A 27,910-nucleotide genomic window follows, 5' to 3' on the forward strand; every position below is an offset into this window, starting at 1 on the left:
CAGATTGAGAGTTCATGGTTTTGTTTGGGGTTTTTTTGTTTATTTTTTTTTTCTTTTTTACAGAAGCTTTTTGCATGTGACAAACTCAGAAAAACAAGTAGTTCCTTCTTGGTGTATCATTATCAGTGTTACAACATCTCAGCACTAAAATGTAGCTTGGCAAAGGAGTTTTGCAATTAACATTGAGAAACACTACTCAGATGCCTCAGTCACTTAAAGAGTTGACGATCATAGCTAACTGCTTACCATACAGTTAAGAACTTATTGATGCTTCTGAAATCAAACTGAAACACTGCATTTATTAAGTTACAACTGATGCCACGTTCAGCACCTCCATTGATGTACACTGCTGTCTGGTGTACAACCTGCAGAGATCACTTTGGAGTCTCCTCAAAGTTGGGCTCTAAAGGAGGAAGGGGAGAGAGAAAAGTCATTAGTATCTTTTTATTCCAGCCTTGAACACCACAGTTCATCTGTTATTCAAAGAAAACTAAACGTTAAGTTGGAAAGCTAAAGCAAACTCTTGTACATTGCAGTCTACACCACTTTGTTTTGGGGTATGATTGGATGTGGGAAGCACCGAAGAATAAACTATGCTGGAGACAAGTCTTTTCCGCCTTAAACATTATGCATAACATCTCTAAGAGAGTAACATTCTGCCAAAACAGCTTTCAGCAACACCTGGGGTAGGGAGAAGCCAGCAGAGAAAGTGAAGAAGTCAACCAGAACATTACTGGACACAACACTCTATTTCCAACAGAGCTCTGATATAAGAACAAGTAACCAAGCTCTTCTTTCCTCTTGATTAGTGTCTTACAGCTGATTAACAGAATGGACTGCACAATTTCAACTCCACTTAACAGATGTTCTCCACATACAAACACTGAGGAAGGAGTTCTTGATGTCAAAGGTACAAACTCAGAAGGGTTAGGGCTTTTGACAGGTGGGCTGTTAATGCCTGTTTTCCTTGCTACAAAGAGTCTGAGAGCTAAGGTTCAGCTTATAGTAACCTTCACTAGGACAAAAATTTAAGTTTCTACCCATCTAGCCACTTAGTTTTGAAAACCTCTTGAAATTAATTTAAGGATAGGCAACAGTGGTAAAAGAACATGGTCTCCCCCCACCTTTGTTCTGTTCCTATGGTCACACATATTTTGTTTCATTATTAAAAAAAATCCTAAACTTTAACACGTATTGTTTCACATATTACACAGAAATAAAACTGAATATGAAGAAACCACATCCCTAAACTGGGGGGGAACCACCACAGATGCTACTTTACAGATGCTCTGTTTTATTTGCATCAGTAACAATCTGATACCAAATTCTTCCTTAATCCAACCGAAATACCACCAAGACCCAGAACATTTTTAGGTGTGCTCCTAGTCTAAATTAGAATTTCCAGTTAGTCTGATCAGAATTAGAAGTCACTGACTAGGGTGGCTTGACCTTGGCTGGCTGCCAGATGCACACCAAGCCTCATGCTCTCTTTCACTCTTTCCCTTCCTCCCTCCACAGGAGGGTTGAGAATAGACACAGTGTTCTTCACCCTTTTTAAAATACGTTGTCACAGAGGCACCACCAGCATCGCTGACTGGCTCAGCTGTGTCCTGCAGTGGGTCCACTCTGGAGCCAGATGGAACTGGCTCTGTCCAATGTGTGGGCAGCCCCTGGCCTCTCCTGATAGAGGCCACTCCTGCAGCGCCCCCCCCCCCCCCCCCCCCAAAACCTTGCCATGTAAACCAAATACACTGGCACGGTTGCAAGATTGCTGAATCCCAGCCACCAGCTGCTTACAGCTTAGGAGAAAGACAGCAGCTGCTTACCCCCACAAATCAGACTTTAGCTACAACTGCTTGTAAGCAATGAAGACTGAGCTGTACTTACACAATTAAGCAAAAGAAACAAAGAACTATAGAAATGAGCCTGTCTGTAAAAAAATTAAGTTGCCTTTATGTCTTAAGGCAGACAGAGTCTGTGCAGTTTCTTTGCATTCTTGATAAACCATTCGTCACAAGCATTCTTCTTGTCATAATCAATCTGGGTAATATGAAAACATGCTAACACAAACAGAAGTCATATCCAAATAACTGAAGAAAAAGGTTTAATATAATTTAGTCATGAAGTAATCATCAGTAATGAAGTTAAGTTCTATGTTCATTTTCTGAAATCACTGGCTTTCCAGGTGAGCTTACAAAAATATACAAATTGCAGTTTGGATGACATAAGACAACTGGTTTTCAAATTCGAGTCTGCTGACCTCTTTGGGGGAATGAGAAAAAAAATATAAGGGTAGGGCCTGGGCTATTTCTTTAGGGTCTGTGAAGGGTAATTAGGATAGCCTGATCTGACTGCTGGTTTTGTTAAGCGTTGGTGTAAGTGAGTCCACATCTCTTCTGGAAAAGGCAAATAATAAAAAAAAAAAACAAAAAAAAAAAACACAACACTCAGACAATCAGATGTGAACTGTGCAAAAGTAAGGAGATTCACTGAGGGCATCTTACATGAGATTAATGGTCCAAATAAAAACTAAATGGGAATTAAGAAAACTGGTCAGTGAACATGTCTTTACTTGCAATTATGAATTCAGTAAGATTGTTAACTCACCCTCAAATTTAAATTCTGGAAACTTGGTTAGATCTCCCTCACCATAAGCTCGTTGAAGTCTAGCAAGGGATTCATTCATGTCTTTCTGAAATTCAGGACCTACATCAACAGGCCCTCCAGCTTGCCTAAAAAACATTAAAAGTTCTGATTAACAGTTGAGTTCTGAAATTTCATGTGGAAGTTCTACATTTTCATGGCCATTTATGAATTAAAAACCTCTCTGACAATCAACTAAATCAAACCATTTAAAATATTTCTAAAAGTTCAGATATGATACACCTTAGGGCCTACTTACCTTACACATAAAGGAGGTTCTCAGGGTAAAGTACAGGCTTTCTACTACCAATGATGAAAATCCAAACTACAGAGGTAGCCTTTTGAGACAAAACTACACTGAGCATCCAGGCTTTCAGGGCTCTTAGTTTCACTTGTTCCAGGTGTGATTTCCTAACAAAATGCGATTTGTACCTCTGCTATTTCTGAATTCATGATCTTGGTTAGTAAAGTTTAACAGTTCTTGCAAAGAGAACGTGTTTTGAATACTAAGCAAGCAAAAAAACCCTCAAGAGACAGGGCACCTTGCATTCATATAGATTTGGACAGGAATTTCTTGGGATACAAATATAAAATAATTAAAATAATAACTCTTTAGATTACCAATGTTCAGTTGTACCAACACAGACGTCACTTATGATCAGTAAAGCCACCAAAAACATGCCTCCCTATACAGGCTAATTTGTAGGTGTGGAAACACACATGTCCCTGCAGTAGAACTAAGAAGTGACTTATTTCCTTCCCAAGAATAATTCCCAAAAATAAATTACACAGAATTATGATAGTCTTAGTTTCCTCTTAAGTAGTTCATTCAAACATTACAAGACTCCAAGATTACATTTGAATGAACTGCTTGTTAACTTAAGATGTTTAATGAATCAGCATCACAGTTCCATTAATTCTCAATTGCTTTTGGAGGCTATTTCCATTCAGCTTCTGGAAACAAGACTGAAGACTAGCCATTTTCCCCAGACAAAAAAAAGTTGTTTTTTTTTTTTTTGTCTACTTACAGAGCACAAAGGTGGACAAATAGTAACATACTGGTGTGTTCATGTAGTGTGCAAAAAACCTTAATTGAGTGCCTTAACTCCCCCAAAAGAATGACATTAGCTTTACTTTTTTTTTTTTTTTAAGGGGGAAAAAATTGGACATTTTCTGTCAGGTATGCAAGAACAAGCCTTCCCACTTGTGACACTATCAATAAGTGTTTCAAGAAAGTATACCGTAAGTATTTAGAGTCCAACCTACAGAGCTAGCATATTTTAGCATTGGTCAAAGTCAACATTTTTTCCCCCTTTTGCCATCAGCCTTAAAATAATTTCTTTTACTTACTTGCTCTTTGTGTTGTATTCTCTGATCTTGTCCAAGAAGAGCTTCTGAACTGGATCGAGCTCTTTTGTCTTATTAAAGACAATAGCAGAAAGCCCTATGTTTCTGCGCAAGTGAGTGGAAACAGCAGAGCGAAAAATGGAAGAAAGGTGCAGAATCTGATGCAGAATCATCGTGACACTAGTGTTTTAGCTAAAAAAAAAAAAAAAGCCAAACGAGAAACACAGAACTAGTTAGATCTTTCCGCAATGTAAACGCGTAAAGAAGCAAAAAGATTTAGTTCGGAGATGAGTTTTAAACGAGGATGCAATCCGGGATGGAAACTCAAGCAGCCGCCGAACCCGAAGAGCCCCGCACCACCGAGTCCGCTGCTACCCTTCAATTCCGCACTGCGACCGACTTTGCTCCCACCGCCACCGGGACGGACAGGGCATTTCGGGTTTTGTCTTGTTTAAAGAAAAAGTAACAATTCTAACCCAGCCGAAGCCAGCAGCAGCATCGGCCGCCGGCCCCACCGCTCCCCGGCAATCTGTCTCCACCTCACCCGCCCCGGGAGCCCTCGTAGGCAGCGAGGCTGGGAGCCGCCGTTAGCCCCAGGGTCCGGATGCCCCAAGCGCAAACAGACGGAGAAAGAGCCGCCACCCCCCGGCACCCACCGGAGCCGCGGGAGGAAGGGCAGAGGGGCGCCGCGGGGCCGCCCCGGCCCAGCTCCGGTCACCTTGGGGGAGAGCCGCCGCCGCTGCCCCAGGTCCGCCCCGCCCCGCCTCCCCCCCACGCAATGCACGCCGGGAAGCCGCCCCGTCCGCGCGGCCCGGTGCCGCCACAGCACCGAGCCCCACGGCCGCGCACACGGGGTCCCCAGGGCCGCCCCGGCGCACGCCCCACGCACCGCAGGGCCCCGCTCGGCTGCCAGGCGCGGGGGGAGAGAGAGGGAGCACGGAAAAAGCCCGCCACTAACCGTCACCGCCGGAAGTAGGCGATACGCTTCCGGGTGGGGGGAAACGGTCGGGCGTGACAGGCGGCGCCGGCCCCGCCCCCGGATTGGTGGCGCGCGGGGGCTGCCGGGAGCTGTAGTTCCCGCACCCGCGCGGGGGGTGGCGGTGTCGGCGCGCCCTCCCCGCCGGGCCCGCGCTGGGCCGCGCTGCCCAATCCCGAGCGCGCGACGGCCTCCTCAGGGCGGCGGCGGCGGGACCCGGACCCGGACCCGGACCGGCTGGAGCTGCGAGGGCCGCGGCCGGCGGGAGGTGTCGTGCGGCCGCTCCGCTCGGGGCCGGCGCGGCGGACGGCGGCGGGGTGAGCGCGGCGCGGCCCGGCCCGGCGGCCCGGCCCCTGTTTTGTTTCCGTTTCTCCCCGGCGCCGCGAGTCTCATTTCCGTTTCGGGTTCAAACAACGACGAGGCGCCGCGGGGAGGAGGAGGGGGGAAGCGGGCGGGGTGGCGGGGGGAGAACCGGGGCCTGCGGGGAGGAGCGGTCTCGCCCGGCCGTGGGTCTGCGCCGGCCTGGCTGCGGCGCCGCCCGCGGGAGGGCCTGTGGCGGCGGCCCCCCCGCCGGAGGAGCGGGCTGGGGCGCGCCGTGCTGAGGGGCCTCGGCGCCTCCGTGTCGGGCTGTCGGCCGCCCCGGGAGTGGGAAATGGAGCCCGCGGCCGCGGCGGGGCGCGTGGAAGGGCCCCTCGGGCAGCGCGGCGGACCCGGCGCGGCGGGGGCGGGAGGGGGGCGAAGTCCTCCCGCCGCGGGTCCTGTGGTCGCTGCGGGGGGCGAGTCAGGCAGCCCGGAGCCAGGTCCGCGAGTCCTCTCCGGGGCGTAAAAATTTACGTCCGCCTGTAAAAACTTACTTTGGCTGAAAACATAGGAGGGTACTTCGCATCTTGCGTAGTTTGCTTCCTGGTGTTTGGCCGGGTGCGTGCTGCACAGCCACTTCTGCCAGTTCGGATTTATTTGCTGACTGTTGATACGGAAGGGAAACACTTGAAAGCCGGCATGACTCCACCCCGTTTAGTGGTCCCCTGTCTTTGTCTTAATCCGACCTGGCTGGTGACTTGTAAAAGCTGATCTGTAAAGGATAGGTAGTCTGCTTTGTTACCTAGTTTGTGTTAGTATTTACAATTTGAATAATAATAGGGGTGGATAGTACCGAATGCTCCACGAACACCGGAGCTTCTCGGGAGCACAGGTAGTTCCAGTGATTGGGCTTCAGTACCACCTGGTAATGCATACGGGCTCCAAGAGTTACTGCTGCTTTACAGTTACCTGGCAGGATAACAAATGCTAATTCTACTAGTAGCATTTGTGCCCATATCATGATGGGCTCGTTACTTGTGTTCTAGGGGAAAGAAAAGATAGATCTTAATAGAACAATGGGACTTCTCCCCTGACTGTAAAAGCCAAACTGTAAAAGATACTGGAGTAGCACTGGGCTGTCATGGCAGGGGACAAAAAGTCTCTGTTGACAGGTGCCTTCTCGGTAGCAGAGGTCTGTGTTGGGCATTATGGTCAGATTCCTTCTTGGATAGCAGGTAAGTCTTAACAGCTTTTTAGGCTGAAAGAAAAATAAAAACAAACAGAAATCAGTAGGCAGTACCTTCCACAAAGCAAGCACGGTTTTATGTTTCTCCAAACAAATGCTGCCATTGTAGTATTGCTGCCACATTGACCCTCCTAGCAAGCCAGGCTGTTTGAGTTCTCTTGTTTCTCTGTAGCCTTCAGGGAAGGCTCAGGAAGCTTAGTCCCATCTGAACCTATGTACGCTTTCAATCTCTGCATCATCCTGTAGCAACAAATTTTGCTACACTTCGTGTGAAATGTTTGTGTCATCAGGAGTCTCTCTATTCTAGCGTAGGAAAGACTGAATAATTTTCCCCATTAGGTTTCTCTCTACTGTTAATGACTTTACATGTTTTCATAATGTTATTCTTCCTCTTTCCACCTGTCATCTCCCTGTCTTGCATCTGTGCTCAATGGAACCATCTTTCTTCCTTATTCTGTACCTGCTGTCTGTGCCTGTGCTCCCCTCTCCTACCTTCCCAGGGTCACCAGAAATGTAGCAGAGCCTGCGAGATGCAACTGCAAACCGCCCTTGAAGAGCTAGTGGAGAGTTAGTGGTCCAGCTGTCAATTTGGAGTCTAATCCATAAGGACTTCAAAATGTCTTACCTAATTCTATACAGTTACTGTGCAGTTATAATATTTACTCACTGTGCATCAGTTAGCATTTACAAATATTGAATATTTTCTGCCAGAAATATTCAAGATGGTGAGTTCTTTCTGCAGGTGTGCACAGTTTTCTCAATAAATAACTTGGGAATATGTCGAGGAAAAGAAATCCTAGCCTAACCCCTTTTGTGACCTTACTGGTAAACTCCCTTCCTCACAAAGAGAAATCGTAATTTACTCTTGTTGGTTTGGGTTTTTAATCTGATTGCTAATACAGGAAGAATTTCCCCCCTTTTTATGGTACCAGTTAGCTTCTTTGGGAGTTTTCAGTAAGGGAGTCAAACCTTAAATTTAAAAAAAATCTTTTAACAGTCAACCAGATCACCTGTAACCATGCAGGTGTCAGTTCTTTCAGATATTTAATTAAGCTTGTTTGCATTCTTCAGAAGTGTTTCATTCTTCCCCATTTTATCATGAAGATGATATACAAGATTAAGTTATAGGGAAATTGGAGTCCCAGGACTCTGTTCTGTGGACCCTACCCTGGCTGTTAGGGGATTTTCATGGAGCCAGATCTATGAGCAGAACAGATCCTGGTTTTGCTTCTAGTGGTGAGATATTAATGAGGTTCTGTTTATGTTCTGTCTAGCCCTGGTAGCTTCTTAGAGATTGATATCACATGCAGCACTTGATTTCTTCGAAACTAATTTTACATAATAGTTTTTGAAGGAGATAATAAGATGAATAGTTTGAATTTCTTTAAACGTTTTCTGTAAGAACTGTACAACTTAGTTGGTTTCTATTCTTTTTGAGAAGTTTTAAAGTTTAATAAGTTCCCTTATTAACTTGTCTCTAATAAATTCTCTTACTAACAGCTGGGTTTTGGATAGAGTAGTCCCTGGGAAAGAATGACTCCAGGATGGAAACCTTGCTACTCTCTTCTATTGTGGATATTTAAATAGTACCATGTTTTGCTTTTTCTACTGTGATTTTTTTTTCCTCTGTGCACTCATTGCCTAATCCTTTTCCTTTGAGTTGTTGGTGGTGTTTATTGTAAACTGTTGATATAATTTGGCCCAGTTCTTTATTGTATGTATTTCATACTTACGATGTATGGCATGGTTAGTGAAACAATATTATACAAACTATGTCTTTACAGACTAAATCCTGTAATTTTTTGTTTCCCCCTTATGTTCCAACAGACTCCAGTATTGTACAGGGCATGAAAATTTGCAGTGTCAATGAGAATATCATCACAGAATAGCTTTCCTTTTAATTGCTAACATACTGCATTAGTTTGGGACTTCACAAGATTCATTCATTATGCATGTATCATCAAGTGATCGCCCATGAGAGGGATGGGTGGAAAAAGGGGACAGTCAATAAACACTTTATTGTTGAGTTTATTTGCCTGTGAGGAAATCATGGATCTTCTGTCTGGCTTCCTGTTGCAGCATTTTATGTAAAATGCTACTTAAATTTATAAGCAGCATCTTTCAGCTTTGCTAGAAAGGTAGTATGTAGCTGAATCCAGATGGCAAAATACACATAACTTTCAAAGAATTTTAAGAAGTTCTTTGCAACCAGCTGCTAAAAGCTGTAGCTGGCCCATAACAAAAACATTCAGTAAATTCAGATGCCTCCAAGAAAGTCAGGCTTTGTGCTAATGTCCATTTATAGTCCTGGATTTGCCCCTAGAATCTTTGTTCGAGGAACAGCAATTGTCACCTATTTTGTGAAGTCTATATTAGCTTTTGGCTTTATTTTTTAAGTGAATTTTTGTCTTTAAAAAGCTATCCTGGTATTTGGTTTAAAAAATGTTTGATAGGACACAACCCATCATCTAGTTTTGTTGGTCTGTGACTTACAAAAAAAAATTCTTTTCTGTTCATAGCTCTGTTCTTAAGACATTTTAGCCATGACTAAGAGAGAGGCAGAGGAGCTGATAGAAATAGAAATTGATGGAACTGAGAAACAGGAATGTACTGAAGAAAGGTATGTACTGTCTTTGCTTTTTGGGGTCCTTAGGCTGCTATTCATTTATTTATTTGTTTTCTTTAATTGGTTCCAGATTTGTGGCTGCACATACTAAGTTTGGTCATTCAGATTTATTATTGGGTATTGCGTAATGCTTCAGAGATGGCCATGGTTATGTCATAAGTACAAATGTTTTCTAGCTAGGCGAAAGAAGTAAGTTTAAACTGGCAGAAGTAACTGGCTTGGTATGATCTCCATAATCCTGCTATTGATTGTTCCCACAATTTCTCAAATTTCTTGCTGGATATGAAGTTCTTAGTTTTGCTTGTGCTCTCTTCAGTTTTTCTGTTTCTAATTTAATTAAATGGTCGTTTTCTTCAAGTGGAACTGTAGCCACTATAGGACACCAGTATAGTGCTATCATGTTCTTCAATCTTAATTGCTGAAATCCCAAACCATTTTGTTTATCTCTTGCTAGTTCTTAGTAGTTCCCTTACCCTACTTTCATGTCTGTAGGAATATATGTACATGCTGCAAACCTTTCAGCTTCAGTGTATCCTTCTGTAATTGAGAGGAACCTTTCAGTTTCTCCAGTCCATTGCTTTATTGTTATACAGGGTCATTTGCTTTTTAACAGAGCAGAAATGACGTTCTTTATCTACTGACTATATTGTTGTTAGGGCCATTGAAACCGTAGATACCGAAGTCTGATACCCTTTGATTTAATTACCTCAACCTGTTTTTTTTCCTTCCTAATGCTTCCCTCCTAATTTTTACAACTTTTTTTGAAAGCACAGAGAGGCAGTTAATGTGTTGGATAGAAATAGCTGAGGCTGGTAGGTGACCTGCTCTTTAAGATCCTGTTTTGGAGAACTGATTCAAAACCACTTACTAGTTTCTTCTCTAAGCTTCTTGTATATTTTTACTACTTACAAACTGACTATGTCTGTATACTTTCTGATTTCCTTCTGTGTAATTGAAGAGAGACCAACTGTCTGGCGTCGTTAAGATACGAGTCCCATGACATTGATGTTTCTGAATGCCTTCGCCAATACTGTCATTTTAGTGCAGGACAACCATGACATGTGACTAATGTTTCCTTCAAGGCTCCATGTTGCTGTAGTTCCTTCTAGTTTTCTCTCGTGTGCATTAAGCTTATCCCTGTGCTGACTGGTGAAAAGACATGGACAATTACTCTGTATGAGAGTGGACGTTTTCTCATTTTTTTCCCTATCTGTTAAGTTTCTGTCTTTGTTTTTAACCTGAATATCTTTTAAGTATAGTCCAGGCAAGGCAAATAGAATTAGTTTACTCTACATGCAAGCTAATAATGTATAATGTACTAATCATGACTTAATCTCTTGAAAATGGTGATCTAAAAATGATCTTGGTATTTAACCTAGCTTTTTAACGGCAACAGGGTAAAAGAAGAGTTACACGACTGTAAAATCAATGGGACCGAACGTAGTAATTCACTCTCTACTCAGGCTAAGAGTTTTTCTGCATGGTGTTAAGATTTCGGAGTCAGTATTACCTTTTATGTAGTTTACTTCTAACTTTTTTTAAGCTTTTCTATACCAACTGTATTAACATGTAGGTAATGATTTGTTGTATTAATTTGGTATTTAAGCATCGTTGAGCAAACCTACACCACAGCAGAATTTGTGAGTCAAGCTATTGACATCAATGAACCAATTGGAAATCTTAAGAAGTTGCTGGAACCCAGACTGCAGTGTTCCTTGGATGCACATGAAATTTGTCTCCAAGATATCCAGGTAAATTGAAAGGCTATGAAAGATATAACCGCTTAATGGAGAAGCATTTACATACTTCGTCCATTTCTTCCATTGTTTGTGGGATTCACACTTCATTTGGTATATTCATTACAATTAAGAGTTTAATTTTATGTCAGGTTCATTATCATCACACCGTTTAATAAGTACACACTAATTCAGTGTGAATAAAATCAAAATACTTTTGGGGTTCCTGGAGTGAGGGTAAGAAAGGAAAAAATTACCACCTTGCAGGTGAAAGAAGAACTAGAGCAACGACAATACTATCTTCTCTTGAGGTAGCCCACATAATTTGTTGCTGCCTGAACTTCTGTGAGTCTAATCTTGTTTTGAATCTGAATAAAGCGAGAAAGCTTTTATATTATTCAGGTACATAGATAGCAAAACATTACTCAAGAAATCCCTCCCACACACACTATTTTTACAGGCATCACCATGTTCATGTTAGACAGTATAACTGTTTCGTGTTGTGTTTAGCTGCATGTTTTATTTGTAGTTATAATCAGACATCCGTGGCTTCTCCAGAAATAACAGGGAGAATACTGCTTTAAAGACAAGAATTGTTATGAAGGTGTTAAAAACTAAGAAAAGGAACTGTAGATACTTTTTACAAAGTGAAAGTATTGCATTTCTTTTTTTAGGTTAAAAAATGTCCCTGTAAGTGAAACTACCTTAAACAGAACAGAGTGGCAAGTTTCAAATTCTGATCGAATTCTTTCTGTCATGTACTGTGTCTACATAGTACTAAAAATATTTGCATGCTTCTTCAGAAAATTTGCTGCAGACACTAAGTGATTCTAAAGTTTAAAGGAGAATAAGTTTGTTATAACTGGGAGACTAATACATATTTTTAATTTTTTTTGCTTTTATCAAGCTGGACCCAGATCGAAGCCTTTTTGATCAAGGAGTAAAAACAGATGGAACAGTGCAACTCAGTGTGCAAGTAATATCTAGGCAAGGTAAGCAGTTGTATTTGTCTGTTGTACAGAGAAATTAATATTGTAGGTGTGCTTGTGAGCAAACCCAATCCCCTACTATTTCTAGATGTAAAATTGAGAAAATCACTGAATGGTCATGTAGCTTCAGAATGTCTCTTTCATTGTGTACTGTGGTTATAAGTAATAGTAATTAAAATAAATGTCATGGACTGATGCTATTTGAAATATTTTTTATAGTAACTTCATATCAATTTCTAAGTAAAAAACAAAACAAAACAACAAAAAACCCCAACAAACCAAAAAAACCAAACAAAACCCAAACAAAACCTGAGTCAAATAGTGACAGTTACAGTATGAGGCTTTCATTAAGGGTGAGTAGTTACTCATACCAGGCCAAGTATCTAAGCAGGCAAAAGATTTTTGTCTAGGTAGGTGACAATTTAATCTTTGAGGTGAGTGAGCTTGTGTGCTTCATGAACGATTTGATTATGAGAGTATATGTAGCTAACTGAAAATTGGTATGAAAGGCTGGGATCACTATCCGCTGTTTTCTTTGGATGAGAATTCAGTGTAAACCATTGTGACAGAGGAGCATTAACCAGGTGGGTAGGGATTTGCTGATGCATAGTTTTTATTTGTATTATCAGGTATGACAGGATTTTCCCTTGTTGAATCCTCAGGAATTAGTAGCTAAACAATGGTTTAGCATTTTGTCCTATTCTTCTCCTTTGCCCCCTCCATATGTCTTGAGTGGAAGGACTGCCATCACTCACTGAAGACAACATTTATGTTGGGCACTGGGAACAGCTACAGATGTTTGTTGCCATATTTTCAAACAGTGACAAGTTCCTACTGGACTAGGGTATCTTTGATACCTGTTTTGAGTTATGTCAGCAAGCAGATTAGCAAAATTTGGGGAGCATGTTTTGTTTTCTTGTGGCTTAAGTGTAGATTAGACAGAAGAGAGCCTTTCTGTTTTGTATTAACAGTATTAAGACTGATGATTTGCATTTGATGCTGAGTGTCAGGTGACTAGTGCTAGGTTGAATACTCAGTTCCCCTGTATGTAATGGGCATTGAACTACCTTTCTGTTTTTAAAAATAGAGTAGAAATATCCTTCAGGGAACTGGAATAACTGCTCTTAACTGCCAGTAACTTGCAGTATGCAGTGCTTAGACTTCCATTTTCAAAAGGATGCACATGGTAAATATCTTCACTATTATCTTCCATTTTCTTCCTGTGTTTTTTGTTTTCTTCTTTAATGTAAAACTGAGGTGCATGACCATATAGCACAAGGACACAAGGAGCTGCTTTTTCTTTTCTTTCCGCTCTTTTTCTTTTCTTTCCGCTCTTTTTCTTTTCTTTCCGCTCTTTTCCTCTCTTTCCGCTCTTTTCCTCTCTTTCCGCTCTTTTCCTCTCTTTCCGCTCTTTTCCTCTCTTTCCGCTCTTTTCCTCTCTTTCCGCTCTTTTCCTCTCTTTCCGCTCTTTTCCTCTCTTTTCTCTTTTCTTTTTTCTCTTTCTCTTCTTTTTTCGCTCTTTTCCTCGTCTCCTGTTTTCCCCCCTCTCTTCCCCCGCTCTCTTCCCCCCTCTCTTCCCCCCTCTCTTCCCCCCTCTCTTCCCCCCTCTCTTCCCCCCTCTCTTTTCTTCTCTCTTTTCTTCTCTCTTTTCTTCTCTCTTTTCTTCTCTCTTTTCTTCTCTCTTTTCTTCTCTCTTTTCTTCTCTCTTTTCTTCTCTCTTTTCTTCTCTCTTTTCTGCTCGCTTTCGCTCGCTTTCTCTCTCTCGCTTTCTCTCTCTCGCTTTCTCTCTCTCGCTTTCTCTCTCTCTCGCTTTCTCTCTCGCTTTCTCTCTCTCTTCTCCTCCTCTCGCTTTCTCTTTCTCTTTCTCTCGCTTTCTCTCTCTCGCTTTCTCTCTCTCGCTTTCTCTCTCGCTTTCTCTCTCGCTTTCTCTCTCGCTTTCTCTCTCGCTTTCTCTCTCGCTTTCTCTCTCGCTTTCCTCTTTCTCGCTTTCCTCTTTCTCTCTTTCTCTCTCTTTTTCTTTTCTTTCCTCTCTTTGCTTTCCCCCCCCCCCTTCTTTCCCCCCCCCCCCCGCCCGAAACACCTGTGTTTTAAGTACTTTTGTGTAACTTGGCAGCAATCCTCAGTGTTGTTTCTCATGCCATGGTACTTGACGCTTGAGCAACTCATAAGAAATCTGTCTGTTGAAGGCACGTAAAGTGTGGCAGGACAGAATATCAGAAAACAAGCAGCATGGGTATAAATAATAAAAGGAAGATATTTGGATCACTAACATGGAAATGCACTTTCTGTGACTGCAGTGTCTCTTTAAGCCAGAGGGAAAAAACAGCTTTTTGTGCCATCCACATACTTTTGTTCTATGTATGAGGTACTGAAAGATTCTCGATTTATTAATTTTTATTTTCCCTCAACTTGTATAATATATAGAATTCAGCTAGCAGTAATCAGTGATGCTATTCGTTGTGATGGATTGGACTTTCTTATTTCTTAGGAGAAAAGCTGTTATGTCAGTTCCAAGCGCTTATCAAATTTTGATTAGCCATCTGTAAATTGAAAGGAATAAACACCAGCTGAAACATAGTCCATTGTAGTTCTTTTATAGCATTTCATAAAAGATATCTTAATATAAGTTACAGAAGATAAAATACCAGTCCTGTTTATTATTTTTACTAGAAAGACCATTCTGTCACTCCACCTTGCCTTAACTCCTTTCTTTCTGGTTTGAAGAATGCCATTGTGGGAACAACAATTTTGAGTATAGCCCTGTTCTGTACTGCTCTTAAATAAGCATCTTGCAAGTCTGTGGAGACCTAACTGTGTTGCATCATATGTCAAAGAATTTGAAAAAAGCTTTAACTTTGAAGACCTCCATAACAAATATTTTGGTGTGTTTTTTTTTTTTTATTCAGTCCAGACACAAGTTATCTGATCAAGGCTTTCTCCTGCCTGTTTGACTGTAGATAGTATCAGATTAACATTTTGCTATCCTTAAGCTGTTAAGGTTGATAGGTGGTTTTTTCTTGAGATATGGTAAAGTGGATTGTGACACTATCTTTAGTGGCTTACTTTTTTTTTGGGGGGGGGGGCGGTTAAAGAAAAGAAATGGAGGGAAGAGAAACTTTTCAGGTTGTAAATTCCAGTGCCAGGTGTATGGCGCAGGTTGAAACCTTTCTTGGGAAAACTTCAGAAGTGGAAGACCTGGCTGGCAGTCTGTCACCTGAAGGAATTTTTTCTTGCTTTTTCTACTTCCTTGATCAACAGAGTAGAGGCAAGCTTGAATGGAAGTTGTCGTGGTTTAACCCCAGCCAGCAACTAAGCACCATGCAGCCGCTCACTCACCCCCCCCCCCCCCGCCCAGTGGGATGGGGGGGAAAATCAGGAAAAGAAGTAAAACTCATGGGTTGAGATAAGAACGGTTTACTAGAACAGAAAAGAAGAAACTAATAATGATAACACTAATAAAATGACAACAGTAATAATAAAAGGATTGGAATGTACAAATGATGCGCAGTGCAATTGCTCACCACCCGCCTATCGACACCCAGTTAGTCCCCAAGCGGCGATCCCCCGCCCCCACACCCCCCAGTTTCTATACTAGATGTGACGTCACATGGTATGGAATACCCCGTTGGCCAGTTTGGGTCAGCTGCCCTGGCTCTGTCCTGTGCCAGCTTCTTGTGCCCCTCCAGCTTTCTTGCTGGCTGGGCATGAGAAGCTGAAAAATCCTTGACTTTAGACTAAACACTACTTGCCAACAACTGAAAACATCAGTGTTATCAACATTCTTCACATACTGAACTCAGCACCCTACCAGCTACTAGGAAGACAATTAACTCTATCCCAGCTGAAACCAGGCCATGCTTTTTTCAGATGAACTGTGGGAGACAGACATACTGAATTGAAAGGGCTAGAATGAGAGCAGTGATCTCTGACAGTCATTGGTTTGAGCAATAGGAGACCTGTATTATGGAGGTGGACAACGTAGTTTTGCTTTCTATTTCTTGTTGTTTGCAAAGAATACGAACAGGTAGTCTAGTTAACCTGCCCTTCAAGTCGTTCATGTACCACATACACAAACTTAAACAAGTCAAGGCTGTGTTTTGAATGAGCATCTGTAGCTGCTGTTTCTGTTGAACACAGTTCTGTCTGTTATGCACACCCAAAGCACACCTGCAAAATTAACATTTTCCCAAACAGATGCTGTTCTACTTACTTTTTAAATGCTTGACTGACATAAGAGGTTAGTGTCTAGCTGCTTTGAGAATTTCTGTGCATGTGTATGTAGTTGTACTATAGATACACAGATTTTGGGACTCAGTGGTGGTTAAGTGCAAAAGGTTTTTTGGATTTAGGTCCGAGCATTTTAAGTGTGTAACACCTCATTTGACTGTGGTTTCTAAACTGTTTTTTGGCAATAACTAGGCTTTTATTATTTTTAGTATGTAAAGGAACAATTCATAAGTGTAATGAAACATACTGATTTAGATTAAAGGTGCAGTTTGAGTAATGTCCTGTCTCTGGCTGTAGTTAATACTAGACATTTTAAGGAAAAAAAAGCAGGTTGCCTGTAGGTCAGTCTGAACCCTAGTATATTCTCTAGCTTCAGACAAATAGCAGTGAAAGGGCTTGTTTGTACTGGCAACATCTGGACATCTCTTGATAGCTAATGTCCTTGAATTTTTGTACTTTTTGTACCAGTTTATACTTCTGGGGTGTGTGACATAGTCACATTGTGTTCCACAACTTAAGTGCTGTCCAAGGAAGACTAGACATCTGTTTTCTTACGCGTTAGGTAAAGGGAGACATGTGAGAAGAGATGCAAACAAACCCAGTGAATTAGTGTTGATCTAATGTTGCAGTAGGTTAGGTGGCCGACTGTTACCTCACAACATTTCTGCTTATAAGCTGATTCCTCTACAGAGACTCATCACTTTGATCTCCATGTTTGCATTATGGATAAAGCAGTAGATTCACACTTCTGTTGACATGTAGTTATTTGACAGACAGTGAATTATTTTGTTGAGCAATAGTGAACTGTTCCTCTCTAGAACCTTTTTTCTTTACTTTCTTTTTTGAAGATCAAAACCAGAATTTTAACCCTTAGTGTTTTCCCTTACCCATTCCTATTGGACTTTAAAATAAGCCTGTGCTGTGCATGTTAATCTTAGATGGCCTATATAAAACACTCTCCTAAGGTACTTGTTTGCTTTTTCTTTGTGTTTGCTTCTTCATCTGATCAGCCACTTACTGGTTGCCTACATCTGTTTTCACTTCCTTAATTTCATATTGCTGCATGTTGTACTTATGGTCTTTGTAGTGTTCCCTTTCCAATATTTTTCTCAAGCTGAATTCCTTTTAAAGTCTGGAGGAATACTTGTCTGAAAGACTTGGTTTGTTCTTACTTGTACTACAGGTAGGTACTCCATTTGTTTTCCCTTATAAACTGTGAATGGATTGTGGTTTTAGCTTTTAAGACTGTCACCTACAGAACCTACCATCTTACACTGAGCTTTAATATAGATTAGACGGGAGGGACCCAAAGTAATACCTTACGGAACAAGATACTGAAGTTAACTCTGGCCATGTAATGTTCTGTGAATCCTACTTTCAGCTGCCTAACTCTAGTCAAGGTTTTCCAAGTCATAATAAAATGGAATCTTACAGATTATTTTTTTTTAAATGTGCAAATATGTTTGATAAAAATCTCTTAAAGAAGTGTGGTTGCTAGTTGTTATTATAATGGAAATTATGTCACAAAAAATTGAAAGAATTTTCTTCTGTTTAGCATATTATAACGACAAAAAAAATCTTCTATACAATGTCAGAAATTTGGTGATGCACCAGTTGGACAAAATAGCTTCTCCGAAGACAACAGAGAAGGTGGTGATACAAAGCATTAGTAGCATTAATGAATGTGTTCTTTATTGCTGCAGAATAGATACAGACATATCTTCCAACTCTAATATCTTAAATGACAGACATAAAACCAAATCATGAATAGCTGGTGAAGCTTAAAACATGAACAATTTTCTAGTTTTCTTTTAACTTGCTGTTGAACACACTGCCTCTTGCAGGGTACTGAAAGAAAATGCTAACTCCTGTATGTAGACCCCAGAGATATCAGGGAAATATTGTAAAGGCTGAGAGAAATGCCTCTTTGTTGGGGGAGAGAGGTGGATGCTTGTTCTGGTTTTTTTGGGGGGGTTGCTTTTTTTTTTTTTCTTTGGTTCGGTGTATTTCTTACCAAAATACGTGTTCTTTATGCCCACATGATGAACACTCTGTTCAAGATATGTGAAATGGATCACCTAAATAGAACAGGAAGCTGTAATACTGGGGGAGGAAAGAGGGACAGCTTTGTATTCACCTTACTAAAATATATACTGTATAATAGAATATGTCATTCTAATTTAGGACACTTGCAGAAATTTGATGATGCGTTTGTGTCATGCTTCTTTCTTAAGTATGCTAACACCTATTTATCAGAAAGCTTTAAAACAACCTTTTTTTTTCATGTTTGCATTGCTGTCTTTAAGTTTTGTGTTTGTTCTTTCTATACCTAGGGATAGAGCCCAAGTTAAACATCCTTGAAATTGTGAAGCCTGTGGAGACTGTGGAGGTAGTGATTGATCCAGATGCTCATCATGCAGAGGCTGAAGCTCACCTTGTTGAGGAAGCTCAAGTGATAACCTTGGATGGAACAAAACATATTACAACAATTTCAGATGAAACCTCTGAACAAGTGACGCGATGGGCTGCAGCGTTGGAAGGATACCGAAAGGAGCAGGAGCGCCTTGGAATACCCTATGGTAATAATATGTGACTCTGTGTGTGTGTGCGCGCGTGTTCAGGGAGGGGCTGGGTTCTTTTGTTTGTTTGGGGAATTGATGTTTTTTCATAAATGATAATTAGTTTTGGTTATATAATTGAAGTGCTCCAATACCTCAGAGAAAGTTTCTTATGGTATGGGTAAGTACAACGCAAATACCTGCATAAGAGAAGGCTAAAGAGAAGTAGAATCAGTGCTTGTGATAGTTTTATTAAAATAGTGCTTTTTTGCCTCATAACTTTGTTATTGCAGTTTTTAGAAAGCAGTTTTCTTCTTCCTCCCCTCCTTAAAAATGTGCATGTTAGTGATAAGGCTCTTTTTCGTGTGTGTCTGAATTTGAACTAGACTCAGTACTTGGTGGGGGTTGCCTCTAAAGATACTGAAACAACTTGTCCATAGGTTGTAGGATGCTGAGTATGGTGTTAAATCTGATTTTGCATGGAAAACCATACTTGACTTCAACATACTGGAAGAAGATGATTCAGAACTGAATCTAAGTATTCTGGTAGATCATTATCTCTTTTGAATTAATGTTGTTACTTAGCAGGCTGCTAATTCAAGGTTAGCTTAGAAAAAGCATCTCTGAATGCCTGTTCAGGATTGAACTGAAACTGTGGGTTTTAGACCTACCTCACGTTGAGGAGATTATCTAGCTGAGTTGCTTGTTGTGACTTGCAAAAATGTACTGTCAAGGCATATTCAGCACATGAAGCTGTAGTATCTAAGCAGACCTGCAAAACTGGAATATGTTTGGCAAGTGGGATATTTGGAAGTGTTTAAGATGCTACAGGTCTTCGAAGGACATAGAGCTTCCCAATATTTTGAACGTATTTTTGATAACTAAAGCAATGGCTTTTTCATGCCCTTTTGTTGTTCTCATTGGCAAGCACTTCCAAAATAGTTTTCATCATGCTATGTCTGTTGATAATTAGGGATTTGACACAGAACGTTTGGGGAAAAAAAAAAAAAAAAAAGTAAGGCATTATCAGGAGCAGACTGAGATTTTTCAGCATGTTTTCCCATTCATGTAAGAAGAAAATTACTTAAAACCATGTGGTTGTTAAGTTGAATAATGTTGTTAATAAACTTTAATAATGTTGCTACTTTAAGAAAACCCTATAACCTGCAACTGTGACTTTAAAAGTTTAATATCTTTTGTGTTATGGGAGTGCAGTTTTTCCAGGAAAATCATACTAGTTCATTATGGCAGAGATCTCTGTATTAAGAATAATAGTGTTCTCTTGATATCAGAAAAATGTGCTAAACTGCCTTCCTATAAAGAATAACATTTTAAATGTTATCTGAGTTGAAGTTGCAGGGACTTGGGTTGAAACAAGGCACTACTAAGTTCTACGTTACGATACAGTTGGAAGTTTCTGAGAATAAAGAATGTTCTAAAAGTTCTTATGTAGTCCCCCCAAAAAAGCCCCCCCCCCCCCCTTTATAAATACACATCTTAAAAAATAGAAAACAGGCCAGTTTCCTTCAAAGAGTTGTGAGGCTTGGTTCTGTGAAGTTCTCTGGAATTATTCCTTGAATCTTTTCAAAAGACAGGGTATGTTGATCTTAAAAGTCAAATCCAGTCAGTAAATGATGATCATCCAGGAAGTTAGTGGTTCAGTATCTTCATCCTTACAGGTTTCTCTGTTTTGCTGCAAATGGAAAATTAGCTTTTAGCAGGTCTTTAAAATGTTGTGGCTTTCCCTTTGTGTTATGTTTCAGTGGGGTTTACTGGAGATTACTAGTTCTTAGCTGTTAAAGGTATTTCTGCTAATACAATCTAAAAATCTGGTACCATTGCAAAGGTCCCTAGCAAGAAAGAAAATATTAATTGGTATGAGAAATAAAGCCAGAAAAGAGAGCAGCAGAAAGTTTGGAAACCATGGAACCGGTTAGAGAAAGTAATGATACATGTTACCCTGCAGATTATGTTCTGTCAATGAGAATAAATTAGCAGCTTTTTATCAGCAGTGAATTCTCATCAATGTTTTGAAGACCAAAACCCTTTTGGTGTGGCTTTTCCCAAAGGATGACATTGTATGGTTTAGGTAGCATCAGTGAAAAATGATGCAATGTTACTGTCCTTTATTAAGCAAAATGGAATTTGTGGCTTCTAGATAAAGTTTATAGACTTAGAAAGCTTTGCTTCCTTTAATTCTTAAAATGAAGACTTGTCAAGGTGACATCTGTTTAGGCTATTGTAATTTAAAAATACATAATTGTTCCGCTCCTGTTTTTTGCCCTTGAGACAGTGAAAGTAAATATCCCTGCTTTAGTTTCCATTTCCAGTTCATACTTGTTGACATGTTTTAATATATTGCATACAACATTAACAAAGTTTTCAAGATGATGCTTAGATTTACCCATCCTCTTTCTAGCTTGTTCACACTAATACTGCTTGAAACAACAGACTTTTAATGTTAAATGTGTTCAGTCAACAAATCATGTATGGCACATATCTGGAATTGATTATTTATTACCATTTCTGTATGTTCCTCTGGTGTGTGAGTTGTCTATAGTTTTGTGTGTTTGGCACTGGCATTTAAACCATGTGCTATTGTGTTCTGTTGAAATGTCAGACAAGCATCCCAAAACTTGATGCTGTGGCTTGTTTGATTCAAATACAGGTATGCATTGGGTCCTATTGTATCAAATCTTGGTTTAATGGTTTATTTAGTGTAGTCTTTCTAGATATGGTGTATTACACTTACTGTTCTATGTTTTTATCTATATATATATATATATATATAGTGCATGTCTATTAGCCCACCCATGTGGTGGGTTGACCCCAGCTTGGTGGGTGAGCCTCCACCCAGTCACTTACTTCTGCTCCAGAGGCATGGGGGAAAGAATCAAAAGGACCAAAGGGGAGTTTAAAAGAAAAAAATCATGGGCCAAGATAAAGACCATTTAATAAGCTGTCATGGCTGTGTCCCCTCCCAGTTTCTTTTGCACCCCCAGCCTACTTGTGAGGGTGGCTGAGTGAGAAACAGAGAAGGCCTTGTGTCGGGACTCCAATACTCTCTGACCAGGTTCCTTTAGATATTCCATGTGTGGAGGGTGTAACATTTAATATCAAATTTACTTGAAGATGGTTGATGTCACATCATATTTCTGATTTAGCTCCGTGATGCAAATTATGCTAAAAACACAATACAAAGGTGAGTTACACTGAGAAAAATACAACAATTGCAATATTTTGTTCAATCACAATACCAATGTGATTCCCATTACTGGTCTCTATATAATATGCTCACCATTACGATGTTGGGTGTCCCCAGTTGCTGGGAAGACAGACGTGGGTTGAAACCAGCCCAAGCCCGTTGTTCTCTTCAAAATTCTTTTGCTAGTTGTCTAGTTTGTGTACTCTATGTTGGGCTGAGCCATGTATTCACTCCCCACATGCTGGTCTGGCTAACTCAGGGAGATGTTTACACCACCAGTTGATCCACTCAGCTGTTGATAGCTGTTTATCTAAAACAAAGCCACCCTCCACCTCCTTTTTGTTGAGATAAAGTCAGCTTCTTTGCATTATTCTCTGAGCTGCATGGGCGCTTCACCCTTGCCTATCTCTTCTGAGCCTTCGTCCATTGTAGGGGAGTCACATTCCACCCCTTGGGCTTTAGTCAGTCACACCTTGACTCTGTGCAAGCACTGCTCAGCAGTAGCTAAAACATTAGTGTGTTACCAACACTGTTTTGGTCACCAATGTAAAACACAGGACCATATGGGCTGCTATAAAGGAAATTAACTCCATCCCAGCCAAACCCAGTACGATGGTGTTTTCAAATGGTTTAGAAACTGAGATAATGTGAATGAGTTTAGAATGTAATATTTCATCATAAACACATGCTGATCAACATATTTGAGGAAGAGACATTACTCTTTTTTGAAACTAAAGACCTATGGAAGAAGAAGAAAAAAAATATCTTCTGTGTTTGAGAAGTGTCAGGCATAGTTCTGATGTAAAAGCTTTTGCTAAAGAAAATACCTTTTTTGCCCTTTCCATCTCCCCACCAAGCAACACTACTCCGTCAGCATTTTAAGAGGAGTCAACTTTCCATCCAGTCAGATTTGGTCATGGTAACTACACTTCTTGACATTATATATTTTCTTTTATGGAAGTTTTTATATAAGTGAAAACATACTGTCATTGGACTTTAACTGAATAGCAGCACTGACTGCCCTAGAAGCAGGCACTTTTTAAAAAATAAATAAATAGATAACAAGAATCCCCTAAATAAAGTTTTTTTAAAAGGCCTTCAGAAAATGTCATACAAAAAAAAAAGAGAACTTTGGGTTACGCTTGTTTGAATGCTGTGGATCAGTAACCACTTGTATTTCATTCTTGTTCTCAGTTAGAGTAAGGACTAGCTCTGTATCCTCGGTGAGGAGGAGCCTTGCAGTATATAATGGGATGATTTGCAGTTTTGTCTCTCTTTTTTCCCAGACCCAGTGCAGTGGTCGACAGACCAGGTGCTCCACTGGGTGGTGTGGGTAATGAAGGAGTTCAGCATGACTGACATTGACCTCAATGCGCTCAGCATTCCCGGGCGGGAGCTCTGCAGCCTCAGTCAAGAAGACTTTTTCCAGCGCGTCCCACGGGGAGAAATCCTCTGGAGCCATTTGGAGCTTCTTCGAAAGTGTATGGGAGATTTTTCTGTAACTGACTTTACGTATTCCCCTTCCCCCTTCTCTCTTTTTTTTTTTTTTTCCCCCCTTACTTTAAAGATGAAAACAATTGTGAGCTGTTGTTTTTCCTCTATTTAATATTGGCAGTAAAAATGAGGGCATCAATACAAGATAACAGGAGGTATTAATGAGAATGTCTGCTGTTAGGAAACATGTCTGCATACTAAACACTGGTTGCGCATCTTTCATCAAACTTCATAACTAATAGGGAGGAAGTAGTGACTGATGATTCCTCCTTGGTTTAATAAAGATTTTTAGTTTGTGCATCTTCTGAATTTGACAGTTTTGTAATTAAATATTGATTGTGTGTTATTTAGTATACATATCTATGTCATATAGAAGTGAAGATTATTAAGCATAGGCAGCGAAATCCTTACGTTGTACACAACCGATAAGTGGTGTGTTGTATGTGTATAATACAATAATGTACATGGGCATTTCAGATTACCATGTTTGGACGTAACTTGGCAGACTGAAAACTATTTCCATCTTCGTTTACATGATATAGCTAAAGGTTTTAGGGGATGGAGAATGCATAAGATACCTTGAAATTCACCATATACATTACATCCTTATTTCTAAAAATTGAATGACAGACATTACATGTCTCTATTCATAAGACCACGAGCTATGAATGTCTCTTGCAAACTGATACCAAATTTTGACTTTTTTCCTCTATGAAATGTGAAAGTTTTTTGATCTTCAGGTGACTTGAAATTTGTGGGTTAAATAAAAGCTTACTGGTTTTTTTCCTAATTTGCAGATGTGTTGGCTAGCCAAGAACACTCTGGAGAAATAGCAACTGTTACTATTGATCAGCGTAAGTACTTTTGCCAGCAGTTAACTGTTTGCAGGTTTAGTGCTGTACTTTGGTTCAGCACTACAATAGGATAACATTTAGAAAATCACTAGAGAGTAGTTTTCCTTGGTGAGGGGAGGAGAGCATATTTGAAACTTCAAAGCAAAATGTTGAGTTTCTCAATACTTTGTTATTGGCTGAAAGGAAGTATATGACCTGAACTATGAAAGTTTCTAACTTTCATTTTGGATGGTGCATTTCCTACTCTCTTGAAATAAGCTGTCTAGGATACATATTTGAGGTCTTGAGTTGTTCTGGTTTTTTAGGTTATATATTGCATTAATGAATGGATATATTAAAATGTTACGGTTTCAAAAGGAAGTGTTTCCAAAAACAGAAGGGTAGTGTGGAAGAGAGGACTTGCTTAGAAATCAATACTAGAAAAAATGCATTAAAGAAACTTTCCAGTTATTTGAAACTCGTTCTTCCAGCTGAAGCAGTGTCATCAATTATTAAAATGAATCAATTTTCAGAAGACTTGTAAGCAGCTTATATGTTAAATACATAGACCGTGTATTACATCCTGGGTTTGTGTCTAGTTAAAGCCACCTAGAGTGGGGCATTTGCATCCTCTTGCACCATTGCAATAGAAGGGTATTTAATTGCTGTTTGAATGGCAGGTATAGAGGGTTGTACAGTGACTAGAGAAAAGTGCGTTAGGGTAGATCATATGGCAACAGCATAAAGATGAAAAAAAAGGCATAAGCGTTTTTTTTTTTTATGGAAACATGTAATACACATGATAGTAAACTAAAGCTGATGTTTCATCTGTAATGTGGCATCTCTACTACGAGTCTAAAACCACAATTTCCACTGTAAGAGGTAAAAAGTCTTTAAATTATTCTTAGCATTGTGACCTATACAGCGTGTCATCTTAGCAAAGGAAAAAACTAGCTTGTAGATGTTATGGTAATACAGTTAATAAATAATACATGCCTATTTCTGTGCCAGCGATTTATAATTGATGTTCTGCAATGTTCTCTGCTTTACAGCTGTGCAGATTATTCCAGCATCTGTACAGCCTGCTACCCCAACTACCATTAAAGTAATAAACAGTAGTGCAAAGGCAGCTAAAGTACAGAGAGCTCCAAGGATCTCTGGGGAAGATAGAAGTTCCCCTGGGAACAGAACAGGTATTGTCTCCATTATTTTTAAATGCAAATGCAGTAAACACTTACTCATTAATCTGAATTACAGTTTTGTAGAACACATCTTTGTCACTCTAAATGTGAGGTTTGTAGAAGTCCATGTGGTGTGAAGGGGACTGTAGCTACAAAATATATCACAAGCACATGCAGACCTGGTAGGTTGGTTACGTTGCTGTGCCTCACACAGGCACTATGTTAACATGATGCTGCAGCTTTTGAGTCCTGCAGTAAATAAAATGCATAAAATTGTTTCCCTTCCCATCACTTAACAGTCTGCGCTCTCAAACCACTGCATGGCATTTATTCAAGCTTTTAACTTCTTTCCGCTTTCCATTTGCAGAAAGGGGAGAAAATAAGCTCTATGTTATAGAATCCTAGCCTAGCTACTACTTGCTCTACTTGTTCCCCTCCTTCTTCTCCCCCCCCCCCCACCCCACTCCAGTTTGGTGACTTTAGAATTTAGCAAGTTTCAGATTTCTTGTTTTGTTAAGTGAATGTACCTTATGGAAAACTGCACGCTAATTCTGCATTTTATTTCTGGAATTACTGTTATTCATACATCCTCTTTGATTATTAATAACTCATCTTAATTTCCTTATCTTATTTTTTCTTGGTATCATTTTTGCTTTGGTTCTCTCCACTGTTTTGAATTTTTCTGTAAAATCCTTTCCTGTCCTTCCCCTTGAATTTTTATTTGTTTTAAGCTCTCCATAAAAGTCTGTTACAATGTCATTCAGGATTCTTAGGCCAAGATTTTATTGGCTGACATTAGTGGAGAATACTCTGTGTTTCTCCCTTTAGACTTTAGATCTGTTATCTGTATCTCATTGAGAATTTAGGAATTTAACTGCAGATAGTTGAGTTAAAAAGACATCTTAATGATTGGACATACAAAGATGTTATATTGATGTAAGCTGAAGTTTGGGTTGGGGTTTTATTTTTGTTTTTCTAATATTTCACTTTGAAAATTGGAGACTAAACAATTTTTAAAAACAACTTCTACTACATATATATGTCTGTATATGCCTGAAAAGGAATAAGCAGCTCTTGCTAAATCTCTTCTATTTTAGGGATAGATATGTGTCTAAATGACTGTTTAGTGTTATGTAATTTTTTTCTTAAGTTCTAGGGACAGGTTTATTTGAAATTTTGATTTCCCCCCCCCCCCCCCTGTATTCCATTAGTTTCTTTTTTAATAGATTAATACTGCTGACTTTGCAGGAAAAATGTTTGCAAAAGAATAATTGGAAGAAATTAATTAAGTACAAGTTTTCCTTCCATTATATAGTCCATGTTGGTCTGCTTTAGTACGTTGGTTGAAAATTTTTAGCTATGAGGGGGACGTAAAAAGGACTTATTGAAATGGATCTTGTTATTCCTATTTCGACAGGAAACAATGGCCAGATCCAGTTGTGGCAGTTTTTATTAGAACTTCTCACTGACAAAGATGCTCGGGACTGTATTTCTTGGGTTGGTGATGAAGGAGAGTTTAAACTGAACCAACCTGAACTGGTTGCACAAAAATGGGGACAGCGCAAAAACAAACCCACTATGAACTATGAGAAGCTTAGTCGGGCTTTGAGGTAAGAAACTTTAGGTACTGATCAGATATGAAGTGATTTGCTTCCAATTGGCTACTTTATTTTTAACTACCATAATGCAAGACTTGCGACTTTTTAGTAAAGGGATAAACAGATCCTCTGAAGCTACTCCTTCCCATCAGATCATAGTAGTCTCAGGGGCAAGGTATTTGTTGGGTTTTTTCTTTTCTTTTTTTTCTTTCTTTTTTTTTTTTCTTTTTTTTTTTTCTTTTTTTTTTTAAGAAGCTCGTACAGTAACTTCTTAAAAATATATTTTCTTTTTTCAAGATTATTGAAACTGACATGATAGTGAATTTGGGTAGCTCACTTTCAGAAAAATATTTCTTTTTGATATATCTTCAGCATTTATGCTTTCAGTAGTGTGCCAAACAATATTGATTATTTGTGAAGGATCCAGAAATATGTGAATACTCTGAATTATTGACTTATTTTTATAGTTTACAGTTTACTTGTTCATGTTCCTCTTGCTCTTGTTATGGTATAAAGCAGATACTTTCCTGTAATTATGTAATTGTTAGTAGTCTTCTGTATGTAACAATTTTTTCTGTACGTAACAAAACTTTTTAAAGTTCAAATATTGATTGATCCATTCCATTGTTCTTATGGTAGGGATGTTAAATTGAAAAATACAGCTGACAGGTAAGTTTCAATTTATCTGATTCCAACGTGGAGAACTTTTATCATCTGAAGAAATTGAAGTGTTTCAGGCTGTCTTCATTCCATCGTGATTTTGTATTTTGACATTGGTAAAAGAGACTTGTGTTACTGAATCACTGTGGGTGATGTGCTTCAGGAGGGGGAAGAGTGCAAGTACCTGAATTTTAGACTTTTTTGCCCTGATTATTTTGGCCTCTGCAATAATTTGAAGATTCATCCAAGTTCTCTGAAATCATTAAGATTGAACTTCTAATGTCTTACTCT

At 39.8% G+C, this 27,910-nt stretch overlaps 2 protein-coding genes across 12 annotated transcripts in view; one reads left to right on the forward strand and one right to left on the reverse strand.

Moving 5' to 3' along the window:
• Window positions 1-279: 279 nt before the first annotated feature.
• Window positions 280-5,998, reverse strand: ATP5PF (ATP synthase peripheral stalk subunit F6). 7 transcript variants are annotated; one of them, XM_030021138.1, is made up of 4 exons: window positions 5,821-5,998; window positions 3,994-4,182; window positions 2,608-2,732; window positions 280-403 (listed from the first exon to the last, which is right to left on the reverse strand). In XM_030021138.1, exons 2-4 carry the CDS (start codon window positions 4,161-4,163, stop codon window positions 375-377), a joined length of 324 nt encoding a protein of 107 aa, XP_029876998.1. In that variant the 5' UTR covers window positions 4,164-4,182; window positions 5,821-5,998; the 3' UTR covers window positions 280-374. The 7 variants fall into 7 exon arrangements, with proteins under 7 accessions (XP_029876998.1, XP_029876999.1, XP_040980866.1 ...); XM_030021139.2 differs by lacking the exon at window positions 5,821-5,998 and adding an exon at window positions 4,949-4,972; XM_041124932.1 differs by lacking the exon at window positions 5,821-5,998 and adding an exon at window positions 4,880-4,899.
• GABPA (GA binding protein transcription factor subunit alpha) overlaps window positions 5,089-27,910 on the forward strand; it is a 29,036-nt gene continuing 6,214 nt past the window's right edge. Inside the window, exons 1-10 of one of the 5 annotated variants that reach the window (XM_030021125.2) lie at window positions 6,071-6,501; window positions 7,787-7,877; window positions 9,032-9,132; window positions 10,745-10,889; window positions 11,782-11,866; window positions 18,424-18,669; window positions 23,140-23,334; window positions 24,145-24,201; window positions 25,233-25,373; window positions 26,779-26,971. In XM_030021125.2, coding sequence (XP_029876985.1) covers window positions 9,056-9,132; window positions 10,745-10,889; window positions 11,782-11,866; window positions 18,424-18,669; window positions 23,140-23,334; window positions 24,145-24,201; window positions 25,233-25,373; window positions 26,779-26,971 — 1,139 coding nt within the window. In that variant the 5' untranslated portion in view covers window positions 6,071-6,501; window positions 7,787-7,877; window positions 9,032-9,055. Of the gene's footprint in view, window positions 5,283-6,070; window positions 6,502-7,401; window positions 7,878-9,031; window positions 9,133-10,744; window positions 10,890-11,781; window positions 11,867-18,423; window positions 18,670-23,139; window positions 23,335-24,144; window positions 24,202-25,232; window positions 25,374-26,778; window positions 26,972-27,910 lie in introns of those variants that run through there. The other 4 variants (XM_030021122.2, XM_030021123.2, XM_030021124.2 and 1 more) reach the window with 4 other exon arrangements.

The sequence above is a fragment of the Aquila chrysaetos genome, chromosome 7 (genome assembly GCF_900496995.4).
Source record: "Aquila chrysaetos chrysaetos chromosome 7, bAquChr1.4, whole genome shotgun sequence".
NCBI lineage: Eukaryota > Metazoa > Chordata > Aves > Accipitriformes > Accipitridae > Aquila > Aquila chrysaetos.